This window comes from Drosophila navojoa, chromosome 2 (genome assembly GCF_054131105.1).
Source record: "Drosophila navojoa isolate 15081-1374.11 chromosome 2, UAZ_NAV_1.0, whole genome shotgun sequence".
Taxonomy (NCBI): Eukaryota; Metazoa; Arthropoda; class Insecta; order Diptera; family Drosophilidae; genus Drosophila; species Drosophila navojoa.
This window is the reverse complement of record NC_142890.1, coordinates 26,314,172-26,340,454: the sequence shown is the minus strand read 5'-3', so window position 1 is coordinate 26,340,454 and position 26,283 is coordinate 26,314,172. Positions and strand designations below refer to the sequence as shown.

Genomic DNA, 26,283 nt, shown 5'->3' with positions numbered 1-26,283 from the left:
ATTCAATGGAGCAGTTAATGGGGTATGTCTGCTTGAAAGTTTTTATTTCGCTTCAAATTGAATTTATTTGTGATTTAAGAATTCTGTTAAAAATCCTCTCTGATATGAAAATATATTTGTTTCGGTCTCTAAATGATAGTTTTCTTAATGTAAAGTTCTGGAATTCGGGTTGTAAATTTCTTATATATTTTATATATTGTCTTTGTTATACAAATTGACTATTTTAAAAAGCTCCTTTCATTTTAAAAATCCTCTTTGGTATAGTTTTAGTTTTTTTTTGCTTTTTTGTATTTTATTTAATTTTTTATTGCCCACCTTCTTCATTCAGTTATGTTTTGGCTTCTCTGCTAAGCTACAGTAGCTCTTAGCAGCTAACTCCAAGCTGATTTTATCATTTCACAACATTATCTGCTTCTCATATATGTATATACAAATGTTAAATTTAACAACTGAAATTTAAGAAATGTAGAGCTCTAAGTGAATTCAGGTGTTTTTGTCTATAGGGATTTGATACAGAAACTGTGATTTGCTTTTGAGCAATAGCTATTTAAATTGCACAGCTCTACACGTTTCACATCCCTTAAGTAGATTTCACAGGAAACATGAACATTGAATTTTTGCCACCTTTAAGATTTGAGCAAACATATTTTCACACATTTCTCAGCTCAGTAACGTCAGAACTTTAGCACGTTCAAAATTGATTGGTTTCACTTTGCCACAAACACTCTTAAGATGTCCGAGCCAGAGTAAACTAGTCCCCATTGCAGAAGCACGTACCTTAAATAGCACACATGACAATCGATAGCCCGAAATTGTAAAATAAAAAAGAGAACAATAAATTTAAAAAAGGAAAATAGGAAAGTATATGTATGTGCTCACTCCTATATATCTTAGCATATAATTGAAAACAAAGTTTTACCCAGACTAAACTTGAGTTGTCTTCGAATTGCCGCAGGCAAAGTTTAGCAAACTTCGACTTGAGCCCGAAGACAACTTATTCAATTTGTGTCAATAGAAATTTCAGTTGAAATATATTAAATTATTGAGCGTGTGAGCAATTACATAGCTGTAAATTGGCATCAGTGACAGTTTTTTCATCTGCTAAAGGCCATAAATGAGCGTACACTTCATTAAAGCGCTTTAAGCCATTTAATTAATTGCAGCGCTGTCCGCGCTGTGCCCGCTCACAAAATCTATTAAAGTTTTTCATTAGGCTTTAAAAACGTCATTCTGTTCTCTTATGGACACTGCGTGCTTTAATAGTTCCTGAATGCGCAAACTAACGAATTTATGTTAAAGCAGAGACATGTTCACAAAGAAAGGGAACCAAAATTTGTGTTTCATATTCACTATAGCCATGGCTGAAAGGGAAAGATAAATAGAGGAATCTCTATATATGGGATAAGTAAGCAAGAGAAAGGGAGAGAAAAAGAAAGAGTGAGATAGAAAAAGAAGCTATATGGAATAGTTCCGGGTTGCATGAGTGCCATGCTTACGACCAAAAATGAAAAGGCGACTTGTTATTGGAGTCCAGCACTGTAGAGTATGACAAAGCACTCTGTTTAAGGAAAAGCAATTTCCATAAAAGACAATGAGAAACAGAAAACCAAGAAGAGTTCATAATTGGGCACTGCGAAATAATTTTAATTTAAAATTGAATAATGATTAATTAGTTAGCACCCCCACAACATATATATGTATATATTCAATGTATCTCGTATACATAGATATTTAAATTAAGATATTTATATAATAAAAAGGATTTATATCAAACGAAAATCTTTGAAAATAATAAGCAGTTGCTAAAAGCAGTTCAACTAAAACATTAATATATTGTAGTTTCAATATTGAAACTTAATCGGAGCGAACCAAATCAATACGAAGATTTGGTTGGTCGTAGATAATCCACAGCTGTCATTTTAGCAGTCGGCGGATATTGCTGTGCTCTGGGAACGTTTGGCTTGCGTGGCGATTATTTGTCTTTAAATTTGGCGAAGGCTTTAAAAATACACTTGTGCACATTTTTGGCCTGTTATCAGGGCAGCCGGCAGTCTGTCTATATTTAAATAAAGTTATCCATGTATTAAAAGTTGATAAATAATATAAATTTAGCCGCGGCAAAGCCGGGCCAGGTTCAGTGTAAATAGAGCAAATGAATTATGGCCATGATGAATGGACATTTAAGTTGCATGCAAATTACTAGATTTAAAAACGATTAATTAAAACAACCTGATGAGAGCGCAAAAAACCGGAATATTTGTGGACAGTTATGTAAGTTAGGAGTATGCTTTAAGCAGTAGCTCGATATCTGTGCGTTTACCCCACAAGCAATCGCAGCGAATTTGTGGGCATTCCGCAATCTTATCAGCCCACGCGGCTCATTGATTAGAAGCTAAATATATAAACAAGTAACTATAAATAGACGCATTGGAATTGTAAGCGACTTGCCTCTGCCACTTGCTTAGCATGCGCTCAGATTCGATGAATTGCAATAGACCTCACTGGAAGTGTTTCGCCAAGGACTCTGCCTTAATTGCTCTTCATAAACTTGGATGGTTGACATTGCAAGTGCTACTCCATCTATGGCAATGATTGAATTGAACTTGTAAACAGAAATTAAATCTAATTGAACAGATAGAATCCTCAGGAAAAAGAAAGAGAGCGAGCGAGCCAGAGAGAGAGAGAGAGAGAGAGAGAGAGAGAGAGAGAGAGAGCGAGAGAGAGAGAGAGAGAGAGAGAGAGAGAGAGAGAGAGAGAGTCAGTTTAGACTAGTTTAATTACGTATTTCAATATACATAAAAAGATGATTTGTTCAGAGTTTATATTTATTATAGTTTTAAAAATTGAATACATTATATAATGTCAATTTATATCAAAGGATTAAATACCTTAAGGTGAAAAAATCCATTAAAATATGGTAATGAATATAACTGATTTTATTTGTCGCAATAGTCATCCTGAAAATGAAATATTTTTACAGCAGTTTAAACCTCTTAAACCTCTATATATATTTTATTATATATATTTTATTATTTTTTTAATGTCATCAATAAATCATGTTATATTATAAATTAAAAAATTGTAAATTAACTCAAAAGCAATAATCAATAAAAATGCTTTAGTAAACAAACTTATTTTTAGTAAATAATAAAAACCTTTAGAAAAATATATTATTATGTTTTTATTTTTTTATATATAATATAATGCTTAAAAAATTTTGCTCTGTTTTTTATATAATTTAATTTAAAATTCTTATTCAGAGCATAAACAATTTACTAGCTTAGATTTATATTAATCGCTATTCACTTATTGCTATGAATTAGTTCAAAGAATTTTATAGACTGTATTCTATGATGTTTTGTTATCCATAAAGCCACTAAGCCAGGCCACGTGTTGCTTGCTTTTAGTTGAGTGCCTGTATTAATGCGAAACTATGAGTAAGTCCGACGCGAGCCGTAAATGCGAGAACAATGCGGGGCTAAGTGCATATCAGCTGCCTTTGTTTGCCTACCCTGCACCCAGGCCAAATGACGGCTGTGACGGCTGTTGGCCAGACTGAAGAGGATTCGCCTTAATTTGCTTATCGTCTCGTAATTTGATAACTTTCCTAATTTGCTAATACAAAATTCAGTTGTTTATGTATGCTTATGTATAAATAAAGAAGAGTTTCGGCGACCTGGACTGAGCACAGGGTATGCGCGTGTCGAGCACTTTCGCAGCAGCATAACAGCACAAATTGTGCACATGTGTTGAGCTATTCGCTCGATGGCCCGATGGACATGTTATAAGTGGCCATACATATGTATATAGCGTCTATATGTATCTAGGTGTTTTAGCTATAAATATTTACACATTTGTTGCGTTGGAAATATGAGTAAATATGATTGATTCGCTCGAGGTGCAGCGCCATGTCCCGCCGAGTTGGTCGAGTGGGCAGAGAGAGGCGAGTGACGCCCCCGATTCCGATCATAATCAATCAGCACTTTATTTAATTTTGTTAACGACCTAAAAATAAATTGACGGTTGCCAATTGATAAGCCGTTTGATGTTTCAGCCAATTTGTTATTAATTTAATATATATATATATATATATATATATATATATATATATTTTTTTTTTTCTTTTTATGAGACCAACTTGACGGTTATTTATAGACGCTGATCAATATACCGAATGAGTATTTTCTACATGTAGAATTTTTTTTATTTATTGAAAATCAAATTAAAAATATATACTACATAAAAATAAAAAATAAAATAATTATATATATAAAAAACAATTATTATTATTTTTTAAGTGCAAATTTATTTATTTTTAGTATTTCATTTATTTTTGGTTTTATTTGATTTTAAAGTAAAAATATTTTGAAAACCAAAAACTTTTATTTTGTCTTATTAATTTTCATAGTAGAAATACTTAAAAATAAAAAATTTATTTTGTACAGTTTTACAATAAAAATACTTTGAAAGGAAAATACAATTTTTTTTTCAGTTACTTTATTTATTTTTAAATAAGCAAAATAAATATTTAATCTTTAATTGATTTTTTTTTTTATATTTTGTTTTATTTATATATTTGTATATATATATTTTTTTATATTTATATTTATTTATTTGTTAAGTTAAAATAACTATAACAAGAGAGATTAAGTTTTTCAAAGTTGATTGAATTTGCATTTTTATTTTCGCTGACTAACTCTGAGTCTTGGCTTTGAAGTCCTTTTGCTTGATTCGTGTTACCAAATTCTCATTGCTAACAATATGCTTCACTATGATTGATGTGGGTGCTTTTTTCTTTAACATGTATTCGCTCAGTAGTTGGCTTTTGTCATATCATAATGAGGGCTTTTCAACCGTTCAACTCTGCTGTTGATATCAAGCACATGACCCAAACGAATTGATATTTGGTATCATTGGCATTTTGGTTTCCAGATTGCAATTACCTTCTGCGCCTTATATTTGCACTGTCAACTGCTTGTGATGAATTCTTATTAATTACGCCTACCTGTGACGGCCCCCCGCCCCGGCTCTGATAAGCCCACTTCGCCCCCACCTGCTCTCTATTGATAATGTTTGTGTTTTGTCTTCATGTCTATTGGCAATATTTTGTTTGTATAGTTTCGTGAACAGGGACTCCCAAGCACAAGAGAACACCCCAGACAATGCCCCAGACGCGTGGCATTCCTGTTCTCTGGCGCCAAGCTCAACTGCGCTGCGTCAACTTTTATCAACTTGCTCGATATAGAACTTTGAATCCATTCAATGTCAGAATACGCTAAGCAAATATTATGGCACTAGTTTTAGTACCCTGCATATTGATAAGAGCTAGAAAGAGTATTCGAATGTCGATTAGGTTTGAAATGACGACCATTCAGCACTTCAATTAACTGCAAATCGATAAATATCGATTTTTCATTTTGCATGCATTCAAGTTATGAAAGTCTTTTATAATCGAACTGTGTATAAAGCTACAACCAAGTAGTTACTTAGCATTAATGGAAAAAAGTTTCAGCTAAATCATTCACTATTATTAAAGGTTTGAGACCTAGTCTATAAGCAAAGATAATATACGATTGAGAGAGAGTTCTTTTATAAGAATTCACTTGCTCTACCATAAAGTGTACCCAATTCTTGTTGGCAATTATGCAAAATCTATTTCACCGATTTTATGTCTTACATGACTTTAAATATATTTGCAATCTGATAATCCCCAAGGTCTTAAGCTACTACTTCTCGAACGTAGATGATTCGAATAATTCGAAACTGTCAAGGGTTCGTATTGTATTGAAAACTCTTGTCAAACTATAAACAACACAAAAGTTTTGTGGAACCATTGATAAGATTAAAAATCAATGTTGACAAATTAAAGTTAGCGTCAATTAAGTATAATTTCGAAAGTTCTTCTTCTGTTGCTTATTATATTTTATATTTTCGCTGAATTTCGCAGATTTCCGAAAATGTTTGATATGGTATTTTGTTTTACTGTGAATGCGTCGTGGTTCCATCGACAAAGTTTCCTTGCAATGGAACCTTATCAATGGGTTCTGTTAATGTAAACAATTCCATGGAATTTTGTATTAGCCATTGAACCTTTTAATACCCTCTACTTAAGCCAAGCGGAAGTATATCTGCTTCGTAGAATTATACTTTGAGAAATTATATATACTTTTATATAAGAGAAACATAACACTGATTGGCCACGCCCACTCAAAGATGAGATTAAAACAGCAGTCAGACTAAGTAGTCCTAATCTAATCTCGCTTCCGATTATCGCCAGTAAGCAAAGGAATACATTAGCCAGTGCTTACTATAAATAGAGTATGTCGTAGTTGAGTGCATCCGCCCACACTGCAAATGCTATGAAATGCTTCACACAACATTTCCACAATACAGTGATTCACTCTATCAGTTTATTAAGGGTCCATAAAACTCAATACGTCAGTCGAACGAATCAGATATGCGGACAAACATATCATAGCCGTAATGAGATGTTTACGGACTGCCATAAATGAGAAATAAAGTGGCCAAGTAGCAACTAGCTGGCTGCACGGCTGGCAAATCTGATAGGGGATTGCAAAATAATTTTATTTTTAATTCAGATTTCGTACAACTTTATGTGGCCATTAATCGGACGTTAATCTGACGTGGTCAATAATTTCATTGATTCCAGAGAGTATTCTTTCCCTCTGTGCCAAACCCTAGTTCAACAGACGATAAGTTTTACTATGTCAATATATATGTATATCTATATATACGTATAACATTTAGCGACATTCAATTGGAAAACAGAAATGTGTTTTATATATGGGATTGTCGAGTCTTTCTTTTTTTATTGCTCTGGATTTTGTGTGCTCTATGTCAAATCATGGAAATTGTGGAATAATTATGAACAAAGTTTTTTTACGGCGTTTATTGCGGGGCAATAAAAACAAAGATAAAAAGTTCCTTTAATTTAATGAGGCAGTAAATTTAAATTAAAAATATGATTTTATTCTTTGTTAAATAAATAATTTATATTTTTTTCTTTTAACAAGAGTGTTATGTATTTTATAAAAAAAACTATTGGTAAATAAATTAGATAAGGGAAAACCCTACACTGAAGATTCTCATGTCGACGTGTTCAAGCCCACAGCCAGACAGACGGACAGAAGAAGAAGAATGTATATATTTATTACATACATACATACATATTCACTAAGTCTATATAACTTATAATATTTTTCAGAATATATGCCTAGGTTGGGTGTTTCCTAATGTACTTGAGGAAGCTATTAAGATTATAAAGATATAACAACTCTCTGATATAAGACTATATTTTGTATAACGGTCTTAATACTACTTACTCATTAAAAGCTGCTAACTTCATAAAGCTATGTTTCTAATGAAAACGTATCCTAATACAATTGAAAAGAATTGAGTAAATATTGAATACCTTTATAGGTACATCTATAGAATCCTAATTTATTGTCTATTAACATTATTAAATAGCAAATTTAACGGAATCTTCCATAAATTTTCCTCACAGCATCAATATGCAGCAGAATCAGCCAACGTTTGTACTCCTTATGCGGTCAAAGCAGCTTAATTAATTTGTGAGATCCACAAAGCAGCAATCAAAGCAGAGCTGGGAACAGCTAATGAGCCCGAAAATCAAGGAATTAATTGACAGCTGCCTGGCTTCAGTGCAAATGAGCCAATTCTGCGACCAGAGGCTACAAAGTGCCCGAGCCAAGAGTTGCAAATCATTTGGAATCATTGGAAGCATCGCAGCTGGCACCTGGCAATGGCAGCAGCCAGGTGTGACTAATGGCAGTCTGAGCCAGCTTCAGTTGCTGCTGCTGCTGGGGCTGGGGCTGCTCTGCCTGGGCGGCTGCCAGGCCCGGTGCCGGGAGGAGCCAGCGCGTGACTGTGAGGCGATTTGCAATGCGGCAGGAGGCAACTGCTCGATACGCGCTCTGGTGCTGCTGCCCAACGACGATGGGTACGAGGCATCGCTGCAGCGAGTGCTGCCCATTCTGAAGGTGGCGGAGCAGCAGATCCGCAACACGGCTCTCATACCGCCGCACATTGACTTCGAGTGGCTGGCGCACGACACCAAGTGCGATGCCTCGCTGGGAGTCATCCGGGCCATGGACGGCATCATCAAGCAGTGTGCGCAGGTTATCTTTGGACCCGTATGCGACTACTCGCTAGGTAAATGGCCAATCAGAAGAACCCATTAAATCATTTTGCCCTAATGCGACCTAATGATTGTTTCAGCTGCTGTTAGCCGCATTACCAAGTACTTCAATAGCCAGGGAACGCCCCTCATAACCGTGGGCGGCTCCACCTACGACTTTGAGCAGAAGAAAACCGACTGTGGCGATGAGTTCTATATGCTGCTGCGCACCGGCATGCTGAGCTTTGAGTCCATCTCCGAGCTGACTATAAATGTAATGAAACAGTAAGTCGACCATCTTTCCATCAGGCAGAGCTCTCCATTATTGTTGGATCTACTCATGTCGCAGGCACAACTGGTCCCATTCTATATTCTACTATGAGCGCGATGGCCAGCGCAATGTGGCTGGTCTGCACACTTGCTTCCTGATGATGAAGTCCCTCGGCAAGCAGATGCGCAACGAGAACATGACCTTTGCCCAGTATCCGCTTGAGTCGAATGTTATGAATCGCTCGGAGGAAATGCGACGTGAGATTGGCAATAAACACTCAAGTAAGTTAATACTTAAATGATATTATTATAAGAAAGCTATATGCATAAATATTAAGAGAAATACAAATGTATATGGATGGAGATGTATCCGTATTCAATAACATGTCTCCTTAATGTTAAGTGAGGCACTAACAGCAGAAGGCACTGCTAAACAACTGCGCAATGCATTGTAATGTAAAGTGCCACATAACAGCGCTATGTTAATAACATTTTCAACAATACTTCAAGCAAAGATAACAACCATTGTGCTTTCAAAGCGCAGCCGTTACGATTATTATGAATAAAAGCACTGTAGATTGGAAGTTAGTTTCGAATATTAAATTTTGATTTAAGCGTTCAACGAAAAATATACTTTTCTTTCTTTTACCAGCTCTGTAATTTTGCAATATCAGGCAATGTAACATTTACTACACCTCCTCCCAGCAAATTTTGAATATTTCCCTCCATTACTTGTTAATTGCCTTACCGTTTTTTCTAGTATTGTAGCATATATATTTTTCTATGAAAAATTCGACCTGCTTTCCAGAATAATCATCATTCAAAGCATAAACAAAGACCACCCAATGCTGGCCCGCATAAAGCTCATTGTGAAACGTGTCATGCTTTTTCGAAAAGCAACATCAAACAGCTGTTAACGCACACTATTGCCGGCATGTGCCAAACGCCGGCTGCATTCTTACACACATACACTCGCACCAATGCTTGACAGTTTCGAAATCGAAAATCTACCGTTGTTTCAGTTAGCATCAGTAGCCGGCGATAAATTGTTTGGTGCGCACTAAAAGTTCAAACTGGCAGCGAAGTATTTAGCTATGGAAATTAAAAACCCGTTAAACGAGAATGAAGGCAATGAATTACCTGTGCAGGCCAGTGAAAACGAAATAATGCAGAACAAAATAATCTACTATAAAAAAAATACTTCAAAATATTGCACTCTTTAAAAAATGTGACTGAATTTAATAAATATTCATGTTGACTCCATATCAGCAGCATTAGCTAAACTAAACAATGATACATTGTTGATATCCTTTTATGCTGTAAACGCACTTGTTATCCTGGCACCCTTGAATGCTTCATCGCTTCCATGCACAATGCATATGTCCAAGTTGTGAAAGACATTCTTTGCATTTTTCATAAGCTGTTTACCTGTCAGCCACACGCAGCTCATCCTCAAAAGAGCTCGAAGAATTATGGCACATGAGGTTCGTTGGGCACCCTCTGGGCGTGCATTGTTATGCTTTGAATGTCCCCATCTTATGCAGCATCAATTTGTTGTGCATGAAATAAATATTGTATTCTGATAGACAATTGAATAAGTGAAATAATTGAAGAATGTCGAACAAAAATACTTGAAATTCAATGTCTTGAAGTCGAGTGTTTATTGATATATATATTTAATGTGCAAGGTTGTTTAATTGACAAAAGTATTTTATAGACTAACGCATAGCTAATCTAAATAATAGTGTTATTTAACGCCAATTTATCTATGACCTTGACATTTAACCAATGAACGTGGATTCGGTCTTCTATTCAAGCTCCTATTGTGTCCACAGCTCACTAATTAGTTATATTAACAGTATGATATCTCGCCTTCCACACGCAATAATGATAAAGCCAACAATACCCCAATTGACTGCCAAGTGCTAAGCTCAATTGAGACGTATCAATGTACCCAATCAGCATAATTGCTGCTTGCACATTTGCCTCATTAACATGTCTCCACACTAGCCACTAGCACTGTAGGTGTTTGACTTAATCAATTCAGACAGGCAATAAGCAATGCAACGGAGAGAGAGAGAGAGAGAGAGAGAGAGAGAGAGAGAGAGAGAGAGAGAGAGAGAGAGAGAGAGAGAGAGAGAGAGGAGAGAGAGAGAGAGAGAGAGAGAGAGAGAGAGAGAGAGAGAGAGAGAGAGAGAGAGAGAGAGAGGGGAGAATAAACACACTAGAACTTAAATCAACAAGAGTTGAGCTAGTCTATTATATTTGTGGACTGTTATTCATACTCATTAATATCTGTAGGTTTCATGTTCTGTATAATGACGTGATTACATACGGAGATTGTCCATTTAGTATAATAACTTTTTATGAAATCTTAGTCGAATTTGAACTATAATTAACTCAATAAGAATGTCCACAAATTTGGTATGATATTAAATATAAATGAGTTTTTTGGCAATAATCCCATCTATTTATTGTAATTATTTACTTAACTCTTTTTAATATTATAACTATATTAAAAATGCGATTTCTTTAAAAGTTTAATGTGGGTATCTTGATTTCTATCATCCTATTATATCGAAAAATTACACTCAGAAATCAGTTGCTCATTAGATATTACTGAATATAGCTTCTGCTTTAAGTATCTCTATTTTTCTATCAAATACGCATTAAATATATTTATTTATAATATTAGTAATAGTAATTCATTCTTTTATTATTATATATTTAGATCTTTTTAATATGATTGAACTGTAATGTCTAGCACAACCTACGCAATTTGAGAGTAATTTATTTGTGCTCTTTTTAAATCGTTTCAACTTCAACTTTTCCTCTGGCCAAGCAAGAGCCGAAGTGACGCGGTGATTTCTATTGTTGAAATATTTATTGCTTGTCTTCAACAGTTTTAACAGGGATTTTATCTCATGAGCTACAATAATATATAAGTATACAAACTGTGTCCATTCTATATATAGCTGAGACTCTACTTCCTTTGATATTCTCTGTTCACACACTGGAGGCAACCCACAAGAGCCAAGAGGCATGCGGCCACCAGCTCCAAAGGACCAAGCACTGAGATGAAAGCCGTAAAGAACATTTGTAAATAGCATCTGCAGTTACAACTGCCTTGGGCGCAATATGTGTATGTGAAATTTATTTCCCTTGCCCCAGCCGAATCAGGCTTCCTGCCTCAGGCCCAAAACTGCTTATGAGGTCACAAAAAAATGGTTAACCTGAAAATTAATTTCAGTAAATCGAAAATTACCTTATTTCTCTTCGTACATATTCTGGTCTACTGACAGACAAATCGCCATGAATAAAGCTACAAAATACATTTACTTTCCAATTCACAGCAATAACTCTTGTTAAATGCAAATTTGCCAAATTCAAAGTAGTAGTAACATAAAATTGCAATTCAACTACTCTCTTGCATCAAGAACAGAAAATACTTTGATAAAAATGCAGTACTGGCATCTTAAGGTCGCTAAGGCTCATTTATAATTTAGCAAACTTTCCCGATTTTCCAGTACTATAAAGCATGCCAGCAATGGCATTTTTATTCACATTATATTTGAATTTCATGCAAATTTAAAGACTTTCCACTGCTTGACTGCTGACTAAAACCTTAAATTTCTGCAAACTATGCTTCAATAGATGCCCAAATTTCACTTAGCAAAAATTTTTATAAAAGCGTTACTACATCAAAAGTGAACAAGCAAAAGAAACTTTCAATTACTTTTAATTAAATCTGAGCGCAATTTCATCGAGTTAAAAGCCAACCGAATTTGTTGCCTACTTAGCGGCGCCTTATAGTAAGCTGAATGAGTTTTTCTTTTGAAAAAATCTTTGTCCTACTGTAAATAATCGTGCCTTTATTTCCAACTCGTTAAGCTGCCAACTAGGTAGTAGAAAGCCTGTTTAAATAAAATAATACATATTTTTACAAAAAAAAAAAAAAAAAAATTGTGAAGCTGTATGTAACGGATACTGAAAGTATGATAAGAAAAATATTATATCTTAATTTTTAGATTATTATTTTAAAAGAATATATGAAAAATTGTGTAGAACAATTTTCTATATATTAGATAGAATATGTAAACAATAAATTTCGATATATAATAATATACACAAAAAAAAAAGTAATTAAATAAATAAAAAAATACTTAAATTCTAAATTTTTAACCGAAATATTTAATATACAAACAATAATAAGTACTTCAACTGTAAACACAGTCCATGTAATAAAACTCCTATTCAAGCAAATGCCGGTTCTCATTGTTCTCCTATTAAACTGAACGTCACTTCTCATTGTTGGCATTTGCCATTCAATTGTTCCACAGTAATCGATTGTAAATGGGGGTCCTGAGGCATAAAAAAGCTTTGCGAAAAAATGAACATTCAACAGTTTTAAGAGAAAACGAAAACGAAGTCCAAGACTTTACGAAGCGTAAAACAAATGTTTATTTAATCAAAGAAAATTGATGTAGTTTGGTGTGCCCTTTTACATCTTTCTTAGGCAAGAACTCTAGAACTGGTCTGAATTAAAAATATTATATGTAAATTATTTAAGTTATAAAAGAGGAAAAGATATAAAAAAGACAAATGAGAAAACCAAAAAACCCAAAAAAAAAAAAAACGAATATAATAAATTTACTAGCAAAATGCCTTGAAGACATAATTTCCTTTTCAATTTATTTTTTAATGTGTGCGTTAAGAAAACTAAAAATATGTTGGCCTTTCAATATTAAACAAGAGAAAATACAGAGAATATTGTTAAGCATTTGCTGTGCGCAATCAACTTTCGGCAACTTGTTGTTGTTTCTCGACATTGGCTGTGATTGCTCTTTGCTTATAAATCAGAAGTCTTGGTCATTGGCTAGAGGCCAGAGGCAATCAGACAGCGTAAAGGAAATTCATAAGAAATGAAGAAGAAAAGAAATGCAGAATCGAATTGCAGGAATTCCATTGCAATGAATTCATCTGGCAAAGAGAACTCAATCTCGTTCTCAGACAGACTTACCAAATTTAATTTGAACAAGAGAACTCTGAGCACTTTGCATATGTGTGTCAAGGCTTAAGTTCACGTTTGTCCAGCTGCTTTAATTAAATATTACGCATACGCCGCATGGCCGTCAGCTTTGGCCACAATTTAAAAATTGAAATGCTGACACAAGCATCACAAATTATTCACAGAGTTTTCCGTTGTCTAAATTTATGTTTGCCAAACATATCTCTGGCGCTGCTCAACAAAAAAAGTGAATTTCGTTTTTTCTCTATTTTATGGCACTTTTACTGTTAGCTTAATGGTCCAGCTGCATTTTATATTAACGCATAAACTCTGGAGGCTATAACTGGATTATTTGACTATAGCTTTTTTATACACCCGCTGGATGAATCTCTTACTTTTTTTTATTTCCATACATATTTAACGGGCAACCTCATTTTGGCGGAAAACATAAATTTGATATTTAAATTTGAGAATACTAAGTAAGAATATATAACAGTTTTTATCTGTCCGTATGAATACCGAGATCTCAGAAGATGTACGAGTTTTTCATTTATGGACAATAATCTATACTTCCCTTAAGTATATGTATAATCTAAGTATTTCCTTTAAGCCGTTCCTCTAAATCTTATCTCTATTTCCTATAAGTATTTCTTCAAAGTATATTCCTCCAAAAGTTTCTTCTAAGTATTCCCTCTGTCTTTAATGGTATGCTGAACGATCACAGACAGCAGTTTTTCTGTTCTATAGGTCTATTGAGGAGGATAGCTCTTCCTACTCAAATATGCTATATCTAGCTTGAAATAAGCTGAAATTATTTCGGTTTTTAAATGTTATTTGAATACTGTTTGAGCTAGACTCTTCAGATGTAGAGTGTAGATGCATTTGACGAATACAAATATTTTCTAATTTGTAGATCTTAGATACCACAAGATCTTGCATTCATAAAAAATCCCCACCATCAAGGTGAGCTGTTGAAATTGAAACTGAAGGCACGTCTAGGGCCACATATGCCAAGTGGCCTTGTCAGCTGTTGGTTAGATCCTCAAAAGCGTTTAGCTGTGGTCTTTAGACAGCACTGCATCTGGCAGTTAACCAATTGGTGGTGTGCTTCTGTGTGTGTCGATGCGGTTGAGTGGCTGTGGACTCGCCAGTGTCACCTGCAAATGATTCCTAAATCCGGCAGGTATTTTGGGGCAGCTGAGATTTTCGATGAGCCAAAACTTAGATTAGTTGAATGAAACATTTATCAGATTTTTGTTATACTCCCAAGCTAAAAAACAAAATAATAGTAAACCTATTGCTGTTGCATACACAACGAATAGCTATCCATTTTGAAACCCATTTCGCTTGATTTGCTTTCAATTTGCTAATTGCATCGTCATTCAGTTGAGAGAACAGGCAAACGAGCAACATTTCATGGATATTTGTTTAAATAAAACAATTCAATTTTATTTGGGCCCGACTGATAGGTCATGCGTATATTAAATGGTTTTAGCATGAACAAAACTAATTATGTTTAAAATTCGGCCAAATTATGCGTGGAAATTAATATATTTATATTAAATTGAAATTATTTCCAATTGATTATCCCTACTCTATGCATAGATAATAAGCATATCGATGGAATTTACTTCCAATTCATTATCAAAATTGGAATTCATAGTTAATCCGCCATTCAAAGCCTCTTAAAGGCAGCAAAGGCTGGTTGAATATTGCGAAATTGATATCCTTGCTTTCGGTTAATAAGCTAAATTAAGGCAATATAACATATCTACTCACATTTGTACATTTACATTTACATGTGTGAAGAGATGCTTATTGAAAAGGGACAAATTAAAGCAAATAATATTCTATTGAACCTTTTGGAATTATTCAATTTATTGAAACATTAAGCTCAAAATTGTATCTTACGAAGGCGCTAAACCGGATGTCGAAATAGAGTAAGCTCCACTATTAGATACCCTATACTCAAGGCATAACTTCGAAATATGAGTGAGAGAGAGTGAGAGAGAGATACAGATATAGAGAGAGTGAGAGAGATTGAGAGTGTAAGGCAGAGAAAGAGTGAGAGGGACTTATGCATTCACTTATATTGCATTTCTTTCATACATTAATTTGAAATTTGAAGTAACCCATATACAATCTTAGCATGCTATAATTTCCAAAGTGTATAAGTTTCCACTGTCTCAGTCAGTAATACATAGAGAACAACACATCGTACTCATTTTGCCTTCTACACAATATGTAATATTCTATTTGGTAATTAAATCAAATATGTCTAATATATATTAAAAACAAGATTTCAAGGACTTAAAGACTTAACTACAGGCAGCTAACGCTTAAGCTCGTTTTGTTTGATTTTCAGGTTGCTCTTTAAGGTATGAGTGTGAGACTGTTTGTGCATGTATGCATATGCGTGTGTGCGTGCTCGCATTCATTACGGTAGTCCAGTCTACGTCAGTTCCAGCTCACTTTGATGGTGTCTAATCAGAAATGATTTGCATAAAATTAAAATGTAGCCACACACACACGCAGCACTGTGTGCTGAAGGCAAAGAATGAGCTGTTAAAAGATTAAAACTTCACTCTAACCGGAACGCATATGCTGGAATTTAATAGTCGATAGATGGAACGAGAGTAGTTTCGCTGAAAGTTTGTACGATTTGGCATTTGCTGTAATAATAATATTATGGCTTAAGTGCCCACTCAACGTAATCCTCTTCTAATTCAGCCATCTATGAATTCCGTTTAAGTTGCGCAACTGAATTTGGCTTTATTAAAATTCTCTCTAATATCAAATTGTGGATAGTTGATTAAATCTAAGGACATATAAATGAATTCAAAATGAATCAACTTCAACATATAAGTTAATGCCATTAATTGCATCGATAGTTGATAATTTTAAATCTATTCAATTATTATCATTTGCAATTCAACTTTATAATCCAGCTAATCGGACGCGAACACAGTTTTTCACTCAGTGAGCTCAAACTTTTCCTCATTTTCACTAGTCTGGAATAATAATGCAAATTACTCCTGGGCCTTGGTGCCTTGTAATTGGCCAAATCAATTGGACAACTGTACCAAACTGAGTTTTCATGAGCTGTGACATTTTACATCAGATTTAAGTAAACAATGAAAGCTCGCTTTAAGCATTTGCCAAACAATCAGTGGCGATTTAAATTTATTTAACCGCCAGCCAGCAAGTGGCTTCGAAATTCGGAAGACAAATACAATTAGTTAAGCGCCAGAAAATTTAAGTTCGCTCAAAGTTTGAAGCGGAACTTCGCTTCAGTTCACTTCAGTTCAGTGAGCATCGTCGCCGCAGCGTTGAGGCCTTTTGGGCCGGCGAACTTACTTTTGCATCGGCAAAATAAGTGCATTAAGTATACGCCGTGGGCATCGCGGTTATTGATGTATAAGGTACAGCAGGGCAGGTGGCAATTGAAAGCTGACTGCCGACTGCTGACTGTTGACTACCACTGTATGCCGAGTCATTTCATTTTCCCACTTGCAAACTTTTCTGCATTCAGCTTTTCCATGTTCTCCACTTTTTTTTTTTTTAATTGAAACACAATTGCTGTCAGCTGAGAGGAAATGTTTTATGGCGCGTGTATTAGGTGCACCAATCCACGCTGTGCAAAACTACACAACAAATCGTAACAGTAGAAGGGTACTTTACTCGAGAGACTACTCCTGAATATACCCTGTATTTACTACTACCCCTGTATTTACTGTGCTGTTTCCTTTTTTGTATCTTCTATAAAATATTTATAGCTTTATTTTCATGCCTTATCATCTTCATTTTTTTTGCTTTTTTTTGTTTTATTTTTCTTATCTATTTTTTTATATATTAGCATTTGTTTTTCTTCATAACATTCAACTTTCTAGTCACTCAAAATAATATTTTATTTTCTATCTATATGTAAAAAAAAATAAAAAGAACTATATTTGAGCACCTCATTCACTGCTAATTCATCACATGTAAAAAAATAAAATATATCAAAATATATATTGTTTCAATAGTTATACAAATGTGCCCTCTTTTTGGCATACCCCCCATCTACCTTGATTCGTGCAGGGTACAAACACAATGCCCTGTAACACGCCAGAATTTGTCACGTGAATTTGGCGTGAAAATGTGCTGGAAAGTTATGAACAAAACTGTCGCATCGTTAACAGTTGTGAAGAGAAAGAAAACTCCAAAAAAAGAAGGAAAATAATAATACACAAAAAAAAACAAAATTAAATTTTGAAGTTGAAATGCAATTTGTGCCGCAGCTGAGTTTGCTGACACTCTTAATTGAAATCGTATTTTTACTCTCTTGGGTGTTAATTTAATTTATAGACTCGAAAGAATCGCTTTTAAGGAAAGAATCCTTGAATTCGCATTAAATAAATGAATAAATCGTTACCAAAATCCATTGAACTGCAGGCGCATAATAATAAATTATGTTTCCCGCATTTGTATTGCATGTCTGTGTGTGTGTGTGTGTGTGTGTGTGTGTGTGTGTGTGTGTGTGTGTGTGTGTCTGTTTCTGTGTGTGAAAACTTGGTAAACCAATGCCAAGTGAAGGGCTAACAGCCACTAAGGCGGCACAGAAAGCAACAAGAACAATAAAAAAAACAGCTGCAGCAGCCGCAACGGAAAAGGCAATAAGACAACAGCGTATTTCGTGGCACTTGCACTATATACTGTATACACGTATATAGTATATATATGGCACATAAATTTCACACATTCACGGAGTGGCAACAAGCGTCTGGGTGTCCAGGCAGCAGAGCTCTCAGATAAGCACAGCATTATTTATGTAGCCATCATTTGAAAGCCATTAAAATAGCGAAGGGCATGTGCTTCATGTTAATTAAGTTTGCTTAGCCACGTAAACGGAGGCAGCAGAAGATGATAATTTAAATGTGAAAGGAAAGAATAATGAAAAGTGGAAGCTAGTAAGAGCAATTATAAAAGGTTTGACATGCTTCATTATCACCGAAGGAAAGAGCGTCAGCTAAGTTCGCACTCCCGACCAAAGGTAAATCACATTTGCTAAGCTGGCAATTGTAGAAAGTTTCCAAGATATATACATACATACATATATACGCACAGCTATCAACTGCCACACTTACACAGTGGCAAGTCAGCATTTTGGCCAGTTTGGCACAAGATCTCTGAATATTAATCACTTACTTTGCATATTGCCTTGAATGCAGACAGTTTGCCACAGCCGAACTAGAGCTTAACTGCAGTGAAGATTTACAGGCTTACGATTGCTGTCACTGCTTTAAATTCCATTTATTATAGCACTTGAAAAGAATCTGCTCTGACTAGGCTCAATATATTAAACATGCAAGTTTGCACACCAAATGCTGCACGAAGTGAATGGAATCATCTATATGTATGTATATTGGTTTACCTAAATACTAAATTAGATTCAAACAGTGTCCTAGGTCTCAGTGTATGTCATACACATAGATTTTACTGGTAGATACAGTATAGCCAGGTTATAGTGACGCTCAAAGGGAACGTCGTTATACCTATAGAGTACTGAAAAGTCGACTATTCACACTGCATTTAATGCGGCTGCAAGCGTTATTCAGCCCGTCTGGCTATATGCCCATAAATAATACATAGAGAGGAATTCAAACAAGTAAAAAACGATTTGTAAACTCGCTTCTTTTGATAACAAGCTGCTTAACTAATTCGCCATAAAAATATCCTGTTCACAAAATTTATATAAAGAAAAGAATAAAGAATAGATAGTGGAGGGCAGCGAGGGGCAGCAATCGTTTAGCCGCTTTTCGGTCTGGTCAAATGGCTGTTATTCGCAGTGGGCCAAATGCTAAAGACAGGTCCGCAGACAGGCGAGGCGCACAGAGCCCAAGTAAACATAAACACACACACAGCGGAATACTTTGAGATGCATGAGCCAGGCCATAAACACGAGCAGCAGCAGGCTGGACTTGGAAATGAAAACTAAATATGGTTAGCAGGCAGAACGCCATAAAGGCGGCATTCCAAATGAAAGCAAAGCAAACACAAGCACAAAAAAATGTTTAAGTTCCTTTATATTGTATATTGTTCCATGACATGGCAGAATGCCACGAGCCTTCGTACACAAATTGGAGTTGCTGCAAATAATTTGTTCTGCCACAGTCATTTATTAAATTGATTTTCTCAATTGTGGCTCGAGGCAAGAATTTATACAATCTGCTAATTTTTTAAGTCATTTAAAAAGTCAAATTTTGAAATATTCAAATATATGTCAATATTCAATATGTGTAATCAAAAGGTATTCAATCCTTTTAGTAAGGAACTGGCAGACATCAATTGAAAACGGAAGATGAACGCATTAGTTGTTGAATCGAAATCAAACATTAGCTCCAGTTGGCAGCACACACAGACTTCACTCAGTTTAATCATTCAATTACCACATTGGTTGAATTGGGCTCGAATCAGTCGCGAAAATGCAGCTCAATGGCCAATCATGCACGTTCGCGGCCAACTGTGCGTATGAGCACTATGCGAAGCGGCATTGCTAACACCCACAAAGTAAATTGTGCACAATTTGAATTACGTGCCTGGCGCCCATTTACTTAACTGTAAACAGAAGCACACACACACACACATTTACACACAGACAACATTTTGTGTTGCGCTTTTGTTGATTTACTGTTGACTACGAAATGTATTTGTCATCAAATGCGGAAATTTATTTGCCCACTTCATATTAGTGAGGGCTTTGAGGCCATTGAGGGTCATTGTGGACAGACAGCAGCAAAGATTACGTATACGCCATGTTATGGTATTTATTTTCCAGTTGCATATAATTTATTTGCTTAATGCTGGTTATTGCACCCATTGACGAATGTGAAATGAGTATATTGGTTTAGTAATGTCCGTCATACTATACGCCCGTAATGCAAATCATTTCACCGCTACTACGCTGTTGATCTATTGAAAATGAGTATGGGATGGACAGAAATCGAGGCAGACTATGCAGAAGTCTTGCTCCTTAAGAGAACAGAGAGACTGCTGTCATTAAACCGCCATCTAATCATTATATATATTAATGAGCGATTTAACATATCAACACCTACATATTTCAAGTAAATATATTTTTCTGCAATGCGATAAAGTAAACCGCATTATTTATGTGTGTCTGTTCGAAAAATAACTACACGAGATCACTCAAGTTGCTTATATGTATGCAGCAGTACTCATTTAGCATCTATATTTAAGTAAAACGAAGCTCGAATGCTGGCAGCAGCAGAGAGCGTTCCCATTGGTCACTTGAGCCTCGACTGCAACGACCTCTACCTGGCGTCAGGCTGAGCATTTGAGCACCACTTTGTTTTTGAGGAAGAGTAGCCCTATATAAGGGGCAGCTGCTACAGCATCTTCTTCAGTCGCTCAGGCCTGATGGAGGGGTCAGTCGTGCAGTGCATTAGAGTGAAGTGAAGTAAGGGGTATGATCGTTCAGCAAAGCATTAAAGAGCTAGAGGAAAGATTTGAAGGGAAGATTTAGAGGAAATACTTAAAGGAATTACTTAAAGGAACTACTTAAAGGAAATACTTAAAGGAAATTCATAGAAGAAATACTAAGGGGGAATACTATGGGGAAATACTTTGATGAATTACTTTAAAGAAATACTTAACAGAATATTCAAAGGAAATACATGGGGAAATACTTGTTTGTACACATAAATATAGATATAAATATTTAAAGGAATATATAGCCTACATGTTACATATCGATAAATTATTACTTTTGAACCTAGTCAGCCTTAGGCACTTATGGCTTGTGGGGGCGTATCACCCGCAGGGTTCATAGTTGAGGTGATGCATACGCACGACTGCAGGTGTTTTAAATGCTGAAGGCGAGTCATTGTCCCGTTTGTCGCCAACACTCGCCAACATTCACATCGAGCCCATTCCGTTTTGAGCTCTAGCATTTAGGGGCGATTCATGGCTATTTGATTTTTGTTTTGTCATCGCGCTCAACACTTGCTGCATTTACCATCTGTCAACCAGCAGTGGGCTGGGACTGGTGGAATGCCGGCCGAGTCATGCTTGGCAGTAGCATACACATTTGAGTCATTTACACTTTATTGACCATTTATGTGTATTACGGGCACTTAATTTGTAAGCGCTGAAGTCGTGCGAAACTGTCGATTGCCCCCCAGACGGAAGCACACTGGTTGGGTGCCGAGAACAGGGAGTTGGAAATTATATATAATGATAGGGCTGCTATAACCAACAGCGCAGTGACTGCCAAGAATTTAGGTATGCAAATTACTTTCACAGCTGACAGATCGGACGTGAGGAACACTTAATGCAAATGGCTTAGCTCCAATTTCAATAAACTAGATTTATGCGCTAACAGCAGGAACTATTTGCATAGTAATTTTGTTAGGATTATAAATTAATATAAGGATTATAAATTATATATAATAATATAAATTAATTCTTTATCCATAATATTAATTAATAATTTAATAGCTATTTTATTTATTTATTTGTATTTGATAATTTATTTCTAATTTACTTCATCAATTTATTTTCTTAATTTATTTACTTAAAAAAAAATAAAATAGGTATCTATTCATTTTTTTATGAATAATCTTTTCTTTTAATTATTTGATTATTATTATTTTTATTTTATTTGAATAAATATCAAATCGAGTGTCACCAAAAAGTTTTAGGCTATAACAACATATAAACAAAAATAAACAAAATATGTCTCAATAATAATATTTTATTTGCATTGCACCCTAATATAAATTAAAATTCAAAGCCTAAAATAACAAAAAGCAAATAAAGCAACAAACAATTTTTTTTTGTTTCAAAATGTTTATATATTCAGATTAAAAATACAAATCCAATTTAAGCAAAGTGAGAAATAAAGAGAGACTTAAGATCCACACACAAGGAGAAGAATGGCCAGGCCAGCAATCTATGCCTCTGCTCACACTCTGCTAGGCCCATTTGGCGATTATCCGAATTCATCTTTCATTTTATACTTATTTTTCACAATTTAATTTATTCCATTTTGAATTCGTAGCAATAAATCAATTATTTCAATATTAAGCAAGGCGTGAATAGTAAAAAGTTAATTCTAGCGAAAAATACACATATTTGACCAATTATATCGGATGTCCGGCTGGCATTTCACAGCGATTCATTCACTTGACAGATGACGCCCGATAACCTTTGCCATTTTGACTGATAACTAGTTATTGCTGCAGGTGAATTATATCTGTTATCCGTAGCCATAACCGTGTCCCAATTGCCCACTGCAATGGCTTGGCTTCGTGTCAGGAAATTGGAAAATTCTGACATTGAATTTATGCGAAATATGCCGAGAGCTGGGGGAAGAAAACTAATTTATGCCGCATCCGTTTGGGTACCACGTGCAGTCCGAGTGAAATAGTAGCCAATACAATCCAAACAGCTTTCCTCCTTCTCACATATAACAACAACAAACTACCAAATTGAACGCAAACAATTACCAAAAATCCAACTGTCAAAGTTTGTTCACTGACGAAACCGGCGCCAGCTGCGTTACCAAAATGAGTTGGGCAACAAGTGCAGCTAAACACATGAAGCCGAAACACACATTCACACAAATATAAATACACATGTGTCCGTAGACATAAAAGGACACGTGCCAGATGAGATCCAATCGCATTGTGCTCGCACGTAACCCGATCTACGCGCAGCCACTGCCTTGCAGCCGTATGATTTATTAAGTTCAACTGTTTCCTGCTGCTGTGCAGAATAACAACAAACAACTAACAAAAAGGGAAGCTCAAGGCACTGAATTAAATTCTGCCTTACACTCGCACCAACACACACACATGCACGCATCGCACTCTGTCACAACAGTTGCTGTGTGACACGCGGCGTATGTGTGATATCTGTGAGTGCTCCGAGTAATCTAAGCAAATGAACTGCATCACGCAGCTGCTCCAAACGAGGGAATTCAAATTGTATCTGCACAACACGCAGCGGCAGCACAAACGAAACACAAAAACTGCAGACAAGAATAAATTATGTGCCCAAGTTCAAGTTGAGTGATTTCTTGTTGTGCTGCTGGTGAAACTTATGTGGCATAAATGGAGAGGAGGGCAATAAATTTGTTTACTGGCAACTGATATTTTAGAGAAGCAGAGACTCTAAGACTTTCATTGCAAATCAAATAAATGCATGTCTAAATTGGAAATATCTTGAAATAAATTAAAATTTAAGAGCTTCTTGAGATCAATCATTAAAATTGTCGTCCAAGTTTAAGAAACTGCTCAAGCCTAAAGCAAATTGGGCTGAACCTGAGCCGAACTCTCTTTAAACACTACCAGCTCCATCATTCGTCGACTTTAATGTCAACTTCGTGCTTCTCTCGTGCTCCGTCTCCATCTCTATGTCTCATTTTGCCTCGATGTTTTATAAAAAAGTGTAAACAGAGCCAAAGTCAATTTTGTCTGGAATTTAAGCGACGGCACGTTTCAGTGAAAGAAACAAATTTAATCGCAAGCTAAAAATAAACTTTGATATAATCAGTACACTCTACTTTAAATCAGAATTATGATATAAGTAAAACATATAAAAAAAAAATATATATTTTCAATAAAAGCCAGCATAAATATGTATAAAATAAAAATCAGTTTACTTTATTAAATATAAATATTTCTAGTTAAATTTCAATCTTAAATAGTCTGCAAATAAAATGCAAAATCAAAAATTCGCTGCAAGTGTCAACCGAAACAGCTCAATAGGTGGATATTTGACAATGTTATAGTATTTTAAGCCAACACCAGATCAGACTTCTAGCAAATAGGATTACTTAGCGTAAGTAGTGATTTGTTAGCCATGTTGATTTTGGGCTGTAAAACGGCTTAAGGCACTAAGCTCAAAAACCCTTTTACCACATTTACATGCAAAAACATGGACTAAACAGGCGAACAGGAAACGTGCGAACGCGACAGCAGCTTCGTCGCTTAAACAGCTGACTAAATAAGCGGCTGCATCTCTACACGTGCATGCGTATGTGTGTGTGTGTGTGCGTACTGGTATTTTTTCAACATTTGTTTCTTCTGATTTTCCATTTAGCTTTTGCTTTTTGCTCTCCGCTTACCGCAGATCATATCAAACGGTCGCTTACGTAGTTGTTGGCGCTGCAGCGTTTACGTTTATGTTTACGCTAACGTCTGTTGGCGTCCAGTTGCGTCGAAGCCGGCGGCGGCGTCGTCGTCGTCGTCGTCGTCGACGTTCTCGACGCGTCGATGCGTCTGGCCGAGTGTTTGGGTGAGGGTTCGTGCGTTCAGTTCGGTTTTCGACTCGAGACTCGACGCAACGGCCAAGCGAATCGCGCGTTTTTAACTCTTTGAACAAAAAAGAAATAAAATACAAATACATATATTTTCTAAACGCATCTCGGATTGGATGAATGTAATTGAACACAATTTAAAAATAAATGGAATAAAATAAAATACCTGCTTGATAATTGAATTGCCAAAAGTCGCAATAAATAAAAGTCATATTCACAACTGTGTAAACATACGACTCAAAATTGTGCTATTATGTAGACTGAAGTGAAGTTGTCTTTATAAATAGGCATTTGTGCCAACTAGAAAGTGAAACTGAAAATACAATTGAAATACAATTTGAAATTGCCAAGTGCGTTCGATTCCTTATCTGCTCGAACGTACTTGACATTAATGCTATACAAACAAACAGAAATTTATTTATATCTTCTCAAAGATATTACAAACAATTCGCTAGACTTTATTTATGTGAAGCTGTTTCATTCATCGAACTCAAAGTGTTTCCAGTAAAAAGCGAACCAGTTCTCAGACCATTAATAGTTGGCAAATGTTGTTTATAAACTATAAATAATTGATAATTATGTTTGGAATTTATCAATTTCAAGTTGCTTCTTATTTATTGAACTGAACTTCTAGCAACAAATATCTATCAACAAGATTGCTCTGTAGTAAAACTTGTTTTCGCAAACAAATATTCCGAATCATTGTTTATTTATTACAAACTAATTGTAGCAATAACTATAATTATATAATTATTGTGCGTGAGTCGTAGAAAACTCTATTCTGATCCAAATCACGCAACGGGCGCCTTACTGTCTCGGCGTCGATCAGACGCGTCGAACTTGAACGTTTAATTGTATGGGGCTTTAAATGTGTGTGTTTTAAATACCCTACACTTAACTCAAGTTATGTTTAATTATATGCAAATAGCTAAAGCTGGCAAACAGAATACTAGAAAAAGTTATTTATAAATGGGACGTGTTGAGGGTATCTAACTTAGTCAACTCGTTCTTATTTCAGTGTGATTTATTGCTACAATTGAAGTGTAATTCGTTTAGTAGTGATTTAAATTCGTTGTTTAGATCAATTGGATTTACTGAAACAGTTGTTTGAGTTTTCATTGGAGGTTGCTGTCTTATAATGCCCATCCTACTCATTAATACCTGATTTATGCCAAATAAATATTAAATATAAAATTTGTTCAAATATTTACATATTTAAAATATTGAACATTTCAAGTGACAATGCATCAAACAGAATATGAACTCGAAAGACAATGCAGCCGTGTCAATGCATAAATAAATAACGCCATAATTAATCATCGACGGAAATTAAAAGCTTGCACTTTTTCAGATGCAGCTCGGGCAATTAAACGTTTGATTGAATTAACTTGACTCGCTTGAAGTCTCATTAAAATTTATAACATATCGGATATTGTCATGCAGTGTGTCTAATGTGGTCATTGAACTGTTTGTAATACAACTCAATTATTGCAATTAATTTAGCCAATCAGTCTAAGCTTTTGC

The 26,283-nt window shown here is 35.3% G+C and overlaps 1 protein-coding gene across 2 annotated transcripts in view; it reads left to right on the top strand.

Annotated features, from left to right (window-relative positions):
• The window catches only part of LOC108659688 (atrial natriuretic peptide receptor 1), a 47,956-nt gene that overhangs the window by 2,768 nt on the left and 18,905 nt on the right, over positions 1-26,283 (top strand). Inside the window, exons 2-4 of one of the 2 annotated variants that reach the window (XM_018112725.3) lie at positions 7,526-8,193; positions 8,260-8,443; positions 8,508-8,710. In XM_018112725.3, the coding sequence (XP_017968214.1) occupies positions 7,638-8,193; positions 8,260-8,443; positions 8,508-8,710 (943 nt within the window). In that variant the 5' untranslated portion in view covers positions 7,526-7,637. Of the gene's footprint in view, positions 1-7,525; positions 8,194-8,259; positions 8,444-8,507; positions 8,711-24,678; positions 24,882-26,283 lie in introns of those variants that run through there. The other variant, XM_018112724.3, reaches the window with a different exon arrangement.